The following is a 9300-nucleotide window of genomic DNA, read 5'->3' as shown; positions in this document are numbered from 1 at the left end:
GGACCCAAAAGCAAACGCAGGGTGAGACAATAACAGGACTTATTGACACAAGAAGAAAGACTGATAATTCACTGATTGGCACATGGTCTGATGCTGCCTGTCCTTCCCCAGATAGCATCCTCTGATCAGAGACCAAGGTTTAAGTAAAGCTGTACATGGCAAGTGAGCTTTTCCACAGACACTTCTCCCCACCAGTGATTTAACCGTCAAAGCCCCAGCTGTATAACTGGTAAAGGGCCAGTAGTTTAACTGCCAAATGCCCAACAGTTTAACTGCCAGAAGCTTGGCAGTTTATCTGTCCCAAACTCCAGCAGATTAATTACCGAAAAGCCCAGCAGTTTTAAGTACCAAAAGCCCAGCAGTTTTAAGTACCCAAAGTTCAGCAGTTTTAACTACCCACAGCTCAGTAGTTTTAACTACTCAAAGTCTAGCAGTTTATCTGGTCAGAAGCCTTAGCTGTTTAACTGGCCAAGAGCTTCAGCAGCATAACTGCACCCAGAATGCCAGCAGTTTAACTGCCAAAAGCCTCAGCTCTGCTCCTAATTCCCATCAGCCCCTGCTCAGAACACGGGGTTTGAAAAGCTCTCCCTTCTACCATCGGTTTGGCTATGCGCATTGGCTCAGAAAGTTGGTCCTCACTGTTCTTCTTACAAGAAGTTGCTGGCTATGGCTCTGAAACAGGACCTGGCTGTGGCCCGCTCACTGACTCTGCACCTCTACTGGCACTGGCTGCATCTCTGGCTTGGGATCTCTCTTCCTCATCTCTCAAAACCTTTTCATATCAGAGAGGAAAGACACTGGGGACAGTATCATTGATCTTGGCCAAAAACTCCAGCACTTTCATCTTGCTGGTTTTAGTGTGGGCCCTGAGGTCTCACAGGAACTCATAACGTGCAGGATCACTGTTGGACACTTGCTGGTTCTCCAGGTACTGTTCCTCTACCCAGTTGCTCTTGGTAATGAGCTTCCTGGGTTCCCCATAGATGAAGTGCTCCATCCCAGCATACATGCCCGTCACATTCAGCACTTCCCAGATGTCTTCCTCAGGGGCACTGTTGCCATCCATGAAGCTCACACCCAGGGTATTTATCTAGAGGCCTGTCTTGGGCATGATCTGCTCATCTCATTGAGGGTGAGATCCAAGGTGTTTCTAGGATCTAAGAGTGGCCGCTGGGGTCTACTTCATGTCAGTGTCAAGCAGTAGCTGCCTGCACTCAGAGGCTTGGCTGAAGATCACAGGAAAGTGGTCCTGATAATTTTTGATGATACCATTCAGCATTTCTGCCTTTGCGGGCGACTCCTTTGTGTGAAACTTGAGGAGCAGAAACTCCACCATGTCACCCACCTTCTCATTGATGGCATTGCTAAACAAGCACTCAGTGTCTGGCAGGGCCTGTGAAGTACTTGGCCCTTCCTCTTCTCGGATGCTGAAGCACTGATCTGATTTGATTGGTGAAGTGGCAGCCGCTATGATGGGGTGAAGCAGACTTTCTGAGGACTTGGGAGAGGACTTGATGACTTGGCAGCAACAGAAACCTCCTCTGCAGTGCTTTGACTCCTGGCTGACTCTGGGCTTACTCTGATCTGTGCCCTGAGGACTTGCGCCTGACCAAGGCCTTCACCTCCTGGCTCCTGGTACCCCCGAGGCCTGGCACCCCTGCTGCACCTCCTGACGCTTGGCAGTATTTCTGTTTACCGGAAACCGCCCTCACCAAAGGACAGTCTCGTCTTAGTGAGGGCATACCACAGCATGCAGCCACATGCTTCGTGTGCTCATCTGACTTGACTCCCGGCAGGACCTCTGCCTTGCCTCCGCGGACGCAAAGCTGGGCTCCTCTTTCTGATTTCCTTCTGTTGCTAAGTAGTATTTCATTCTGTGGGTGTACCACAGTGTTATACCTTCACCTATTGAAGATAACTTCAATTATAGTCTTTGGTGATTAGAAATAAAATCACTTTAAACAGTTATATGCAGCTTATTTGTGGATATAAAATTTCAATTTCTTTAGGTAAATAGCAGAATTGCTAGATTGTATGGTGAGAGTGTTTAACTTTGTGACAACTGCTTGTATCATTTTACATTCCTTCCAGTAGAGAATGAAGCTTCCTGATCATTCGCATCCTTACCAACTGTTGGATTTTTTAAGTTTTAGTCATTCTCACAGGTCTATCATGGTTCCATATTGTTATTTTAATATGCGTGTGCATTTTTCTGAAGACAAATGGTGTGGAGTATCTTTTCAGATACTCACTTTACAGTTAGTGTATATTTTTTGTGTAGATCATTTGTCCATTTTAAACATTGTACTTTTGATGTTAAGGATATTTTGGACACAAGTCCTTGATCCAGTATGTGTTTTTCAATTATTTTCTCCCAGTCTGCATCTTTCCCCCGCCCCCATTCTCTTAGTGATGTCCTTGCAGATAGAAATTTTTAATTTGAGTAAACTTCAGTTTATCAATTTTTTCTTTCTTCGATCATGTTTTGGTGTTATATACAAAAACTGGTCACCAGGGCCTCCCCTGGTGGCGCAGTGGTTGAGCGCTGGCCTGTGAAGCTGAGCGCAGCCTCTGCAGTGCCAGTTTGGTCCCCGGCCGCCGGCGAGGGTCCCACATGGCATGACAGACCTCTCCTGCCGAGCCTGCTGCTCCCCTCAGCAGTGTATTTCTTCACTCTGCCTGTTCTGTTCCCTGCTCTGGCTCTGGTGAATTCTCTCACCCTCCCACATTTCTGACTGTAACCAGTGCTTATATAAATAAATAAATAAATAAATCTTAAAAAAAAAAAAAAAAAAAAACTGGTCACCAAAACCAAGGTCTAGTAGAATTTTTTTCTCCTATGTTTGCCTTTAGGGTTTTATAGGTGCATATTTTTTTATATTTAAAAAGTAGGTTTATTAGGAAAAAGCTAGAAAAGTATACTTGCATAGACACAAGTGGGCAGGAAGAGCTGCTATAGGTTTCCATTTAACATTTAGGTTTAAAACACAGTGTCAGCTCATTTTTTTGAGGTTTAGTAGTGCTAGATTTTTTTATTCTGCAAGCAGTACAATATAGCACTTTTGTTCCTTGTCTTCCAGGTCTACCTAAAAGATGGGTTCATTTCCCCTCCTAACATTCTCTCTCAGAAAGAGCAGCAAGTTAATGTTTATTAGAAGGCCCAGAAATCAACACAAAATATAGAACAAGAGGGATGCATTGAAGAACAAACATGATCTGAGGAAATACGTATACCTGGAAATAATACAGAACATTGTCTACATTCCAGTAAGGAAAACTTCTTTTTCTTTCTGAGAAACCCCACTTGAAAATTTGTGAACAAAAGAAATGACTATGATTTAACATTTCATTTGCATTTTCAGTGTATCATACTGTCTGAAGATAAGGATGCTTCTTTATACACTCAACAACACAATTAACCCTGTTGCTCTTATTATGCCTTCAGAGCCCCCACTGAAGAAATCCTAAATCTATTCAGAGTGATGGGAGAGTGTGTCTAACAATCATTTATTAATGAGTGTCAGGACTTCACTGCTTTCTTTTTTATTTTCTCAAGCAGTTTTTTTTTTTAAATATTAAATTTTATTTTTATATTCCCCCATACAATTGCAAACGCCCCATTCTGACCCCAATCCTTCCCTCCCGCCCCCCCCCCCAAAAAGTGTCTCTGGTTCATAGTTTTTGTTGATTTTGATTTTCACTTTCTTATATTCATTTTCCTGGTCCCTTATTTAAGTTTTCTAGATTCCTGCTATGAGTGAGACCATCCGGTATTTTTCTTTTTCTTTTTGGCTTATTTCGCTGAGCATGATCCCTTCCAGTGCCATCCATGTTGCTGCAAATTGCATGTGTTTATCTTTTTTGAATGCTGAGTAATATTCCATGGTATATATGTACCACATCTTCTTGATCCAGTCATCTATTTTTGGGCATTTGGGTTGTTTCCAAAGCTTAGCTATTGTAAACAGTGCTGCTATAAACATAGGAGTGCAGGTGCTCTTTGGAATTGATGTTTCTGTGTCCTTTGGGTAAATACCTAGGAGTGGAATTGCTGGATCATATGGAAGCTCTATGTTTAGTAGGTCCAGAAATCTCCACACAGCTCTCCATAGTGGTTGGACCAGTTTGCACTCCCACCAACAGTGCAGGAGAGTTCCTTTTTCTCCACACCCTCGCCAACATTTGTTGTTGCTAGTTTTTTTAATATGTGCCATTCTCACTGGTGTGAGATGGTATCTCATGGTAGTTTTGATTTGCATTTCCCTGATTACAAGTGATGTTGAACATTTTTTCATATGTCTGTTGGCCATTTGCATTTCCTCTTCAGAGAAGTTTCTTTTTAGCTCTTCTGCCCATTTTTTGACTGGATTATTTTCTTTGTTGTTGCTGAGTCTCATCAGCTCTTTGCAGATTTTTGTGATCAGTCCTTTATCATTAGTGTTGGGTGCAAAAATGTTCTCCCAGTTGGTGGGGTTTCTCTTTGTTTTTGTTATTGTCTCTTTTGCTGTGCAGAAGCTCTTTAATTTGATGTAGTCCCAGCTGTTTATCTTTCTCTCCACTATCACTGCTTTGGGTGATGTGTCTGTAAAGATGTCTTTGATGTGCAAATCACGTAGTGTTTCGCCTATATTTCCTTCTATGTATTTTATGGTTTCAGGTCTTATGTCTAGTTCTTTAATCCATTTTGAGTTGATTTTTGTGTATGGTGTGAGGTAGTGGTCAAGCTTCATTCTTTTGCATGTAGCGACCCAGTTTTCCCAGCACCATTTATTGAACAAACTTTCTTTGCTCCAATGCATAGTCTTTGCTCCTTTGTCAAATATTAGTTGACCATAAATCTGTGGGTTTATTTCTGGATTTTCTATTCAATTCCATTGGTCTGTATGTCTGTTCTTGTTCCAATACCATGCAGTTTTGATGATTATGGCTTTGTAGTATAGTTTGAAGTCTGGGAGTGTGATGCCTCCATTTCCTTCTTTTTTTTTCAGTAGAGCTTTGGCTATTCGGGGTTTTTGGTGATTCCATATGAATTTCATCAATAATTGTTCTATTTCTTTGAAGAATGCCATTGAGATTTTGATTGGAATGGCATTGAATCTGTATATTGCTTTTGGTAGGATGGCCATTTTAATGATGTTTATTCTTCCAATCCATGAGCAGGGGATGTCTTTCCATTTCTTTGTGTCTTCTTCTATTTCTTTTAACAGTGTTTTATAGTTTTCTTTGTATAGGTCCTTTACCTCTTTTGTTAGATTTATTCCCAAATATTCGATTTTTTTTGTTTTGATAATAAAAGGGATGGTTTTTTTGATTTCTTCTTCTTCAGATTTATTGTTTGTGTATAGGAAGGCTACTGACTTTTGCGTGTTGATTTTGTATCCTGCCACTTTACTGAATTGATTGATGAGTTGAATTAGTTTTTCTGTGGAGTTTTTGGGGTTCTCTATGTATATTATCATATCATCTGCAAATAGTGATAGTTTGACTTCTTCTTTACCTATTTGGATTCCTTGGATGTCTTTCTCTTGTCTTATTGCTCTGGCTAGGACTTCCAGTATTATATTGAAAAGCAGTGGTGAGAGTGGACATCCTTGTCTTGTTCCAGATCTTAATGGAATTGCTTTCAGCTTTTCACCATTGAGAATGATACTGGCTGTTGGCTTGTCATAGATGGCCTTTATGATGTTGAGGTATGTTCCTTGTATCCCAAGAATTTCAAGGGCTTTTATCAAGCAGTTTTTTTAATATATTTTTACATCATTTTTCATTTTTGCGCAATGTATGTATTTTCATCTTGGTTATGTTCCCCATACAGTCCCCAACCCCCTTATTTTAACCCTAAACCATCCTCCCCTCCTCCCCCCACTCCTGTAGTGTATCTCTGGTTTATAGTTGCTTGTTTCTTGTTGATTTAGATTTTTACTTTATTATAATTAGTCTTTTTCCTGTTCCCTTATTTAGGTTTCTAAATTCCTGCTCTGAGTGAGACCATCCGGTATTTTTCTTTTCCTTTCTAGCTTATTTCACTGAGCATGATCCCTTCCAGCTCCATCCATGTTGCTGCTAATTGCATGAGTTTATCATTTTGGATTGATGAGTAATATTCCATTGTGTATATGTTCCACATCTTCTTGATCCAGTCATCTATTTTTGGGCATTTGGGTTGTTTCCATACCTTACAATTGTAAATAGTACTACTGTAAACATAGGGGTGTAGGTGCCCTTTTGAATTAATGATCTGTGTTCTCTGAGTAAATACCTAGGAGTGGAATTGATGGATCACATGGAAGCACTGCTTCCACAGGTTGAGGAATCTTTACACAGCTTTCCATAGTGGTTGGACTCACACCAGCAGTGCAGGAGAGTTCCTTTTTCTCCACATCCTCTCCAACATTTGTTGTATCTAGTTTTTTACTATGTGCCATTCTCACTGGTATAAGATGGTATCTCATTGTAGTTTTGATTTGCATTTCCCTGATTACAAGTGATGCTGAAATTTTTTTCATGTGCCTGTTGGCCATTTGTATTTATTTCCTCTTTAGAGAAGTTCCTTTTTTTAGCTCTTCAGCCCATTTTTTTGACTGAATTATTTACTTTGTTTTTGTTGAGTCTCTTCAGATCTTTGTAGATTTTTGTAATCAGTCCTTCATCATTAGCGTTGTGTGCAAAAATTTTCTTCCAGTCAGTGGGGTGTCTGTTTGTTTTGGTTACTGTCTCTTTTGCTGTACAGGAGCTCTTTAATTTGGTGTAGTCCTAGCGGTTTATCATTGCCTTCACTATCACTACTTTGGGTGATGAGTCTTTAAAGATGTTGCTGAGGTGTATGGCATGTAGTGTTTTGCCTATATTTCCTTCTTTATAGTTTATGGTTGCAGGTCTTAAGTCTTGTTCTTTAATCCATTTTGAGTTGGTTTTTGTGCATGGTATGAGGTAGTAGTCAAGCTTCTTTCTTTTGCATGTAGTGACCCAGTTTTTTCAGCATCATTTATTGAACATACTTTCTTTGCTCCATTGCATATTCTTTGCTCCTTTGTCAAAAATTAGTTGTCTGTATAAGTGTGGTTTTATTTCTGGGCTCTCTATTTGGCTCCATTTGTCTGTGTGTCTGTTTTTATGCCAATACCAAGCTGTTTTCATTCTTAGGGCTTTGTAGTATAGCTTGAAGTTTGGAAGTGTGATACCTCCTTCCTCCATTGTTTTCATCAGTAGGGTTTTGGCTAGTTGTGGGTTTTTGTGGTTCCATACAAATTTCATCAGTATTTGTTCTATTTCTTTGAAGAATGTCATTGAGATATTTATTGGAATAGCATTGAATCTGTATATTGCTTTCAGTAGGATGGCCATTTTAATAATGTTAATTCTTCCAATCCATGAGCAGGGGATGTCTTTTCATTTCTTTGTGTCATCTTCTATTTCTTTTAACAGTGTTTTATAATTTTCTTTGTATAGGTCTTTCACCTCTTTTGTTAGGTTTATTCCCAATTATTTGTTTTTTTTTGTTTGTTTCAGCTATAAAAGGGATGGTTTTCTTGATTTCTTCTTCTTCATATTGATTGTGTATAGGAAGGCTACTGATTTTTGCGTGTTGATTTGGAATACTACTACTTTACTGAACTGGATGATTATTTTGAGTAGTTTTTCTGTGGAGTTTTTAGTTTTCTCTATGTATATTATCATATTGTCTGCTAATAGTGACAGTTTTACTTCTTCTTTTCCTATCTGGACTCCTTGTATGTTTACACATACATATCATTATTTTTAAAGATTTATTTATTTATTTATACAAGCACTTGGTACAGTCAGAAGCACGGGAGGGTGAGAGAATTCACCAGAGTCAGAGCAGGGAACAAAACAGACAGACCAATGAAATACACTGCTGAGGGGAGCAGCAGGCATGGCAGGAGAGGTCTGCGTGCCATGTGGGACCCTTGCTGGTGCAGGATGGAACCGGCGCTGCAGAGGCTGTGGCAGCTTCGCAGACCAGCGCTCAACCGCTGTGCCACCAGGGGAGGCCCTGTTTAGACACACATATTGACACTGATTTGGACTGTGAGGCAATTCTAAAATTAAGCCAACAGGTTAAAATATAGCAAAAAAAAAAACTCAATGTGGCTGATGATATAAACCTTCATGACATCGTACATTACATTTGTCATTTGAAGCACTTTGAAATATCATTTAAAACAAAGTTTCCCTAGTCAAAACTGTTTGAATCTATTTCCCGATGGAGAGTGAAAAAATGTTCACATGTAAAAAGGCAAGGGGACATTACAAATGTACTGTTCTTTAGAATGTTCTTGTTTTAGGACTCTTTTGGATCAGTCAACAGCATTCTTTCTATAAACAAAACTGTCTCAGGAGCTGAAGACACAGGTGGGAATTCCATTGTAGCATGAAATTCTGAAAACGTATGAGTATGTTTTAGTGCAGGTGATACTGCGAAGGGAGGAAAGAATGTGGTTGAGGACAAAATGTGCAGCCCCCGCCTGCAAGGCGGTAAGAAGTGACATGTGGGTTGGAGCAAAGCAAGGTCAGAAAGCTGGTAGGGGCAGACATGGGGGGAGGGATTCTGCCAGAACAAAAACAAAGGCCCTAGGTGGCAACAGGATGTGGCAGAAAGAAGGGCACCCAAATGCCCCAAAATAGATGACTGGATCAAGAAGATTTTGGTGCATATACACAATGGAATATTACTCAGCAATCAAAACAGATACTCATGCAATTTGCAGCAATAAGGATGGAGCTGGAAGGGATCATTCTCAGCAAAATAAGCCAAAAATAAAAACAAAAATACTGGATGGTCTCACTCAGAGCAGGAATTTCGAAAACCTAAATAAGGGACCAGGAAAAGACTAATTATAATAAAGTAAAAATCAAAATCAACAAGCACCTATAAACCAGAGACACACTACAAAGAGGGGGATGAGGGAGTAGAATCAAAACAAGGGGGGTGGGGACTGTATGGGGAATATAACCAAGATGAAAATGTATACAATGTGCAAAAATGAAAAATGATGTAAAAAAATATATTAAAAAAAAAGAAAGAAAGAAAGGCAGCTCAACCAGGAGGGCTGGATACAGGGAGAGGAGGCAGGGGTGGGCAGGGCTGAGACCAGCGAGAGCAGTGAAGGCTGTAAAAAGGAGTTTTTGTGAAGTTTCAAGCACAGTAAGACCACGGGAAGTCTTGAGGCAACCGAACGAATGATCTGATTTATACTCTCACTCTTCAATTGGTTGCGGGATGGCAGATGTTTAAGGAAGGTGGGAGTAACCAGTGAGGGAGCATCAGTCATGGCCCAG

The 9300-nt window shown here is 40.2% G+C and overlaps 1 protein-coding gene across 1 annotated transcript in view; it reads left to right on the top strand.

The window, feature by feature from the left end:
• Window positions 1-1469: 1469 nt before the first annotated feature.
• The window catches only part of LOC129145541 (G-protein coupled receptor 176-like), a 28923-nt gene continuing 21092 nt past the window's right edge, over window positions 1470-9300 (top strand). The window contains exons 1-2 of the mRNA XM_054693907.1: window positions 1470-1477; window positions 3250-3267. Of these exons, the coding sequence (XP_054549882.1) occupies window positions 1470-1477; window positions 3250-3267 (26 nt within the window). The remainder of the gene's footprint in view (window positions 1478-3249; window positions 3268-9300) is intronic.

This window comes from Talpa occidentalis, unplaced genomic scaffold, assembly GCF_014898055.3.
Source record: "Talpa occidentalis isolate TD23 unplaced genomic scaffold, MPIMG_talOcc4v2.1 talOcc4.12, whole genome shotgun sequence".
NCBI classification, from domain to species: domain Eukaryota; kingdom Metazoa; phylum Chordata; class Mammalia; order Eulipotyphla; family Talpidae; genus Talpa; species Talpa occidentalis.
This window is presented reverse-complemented; position numbering and strand designations above follow the sequence as displayed.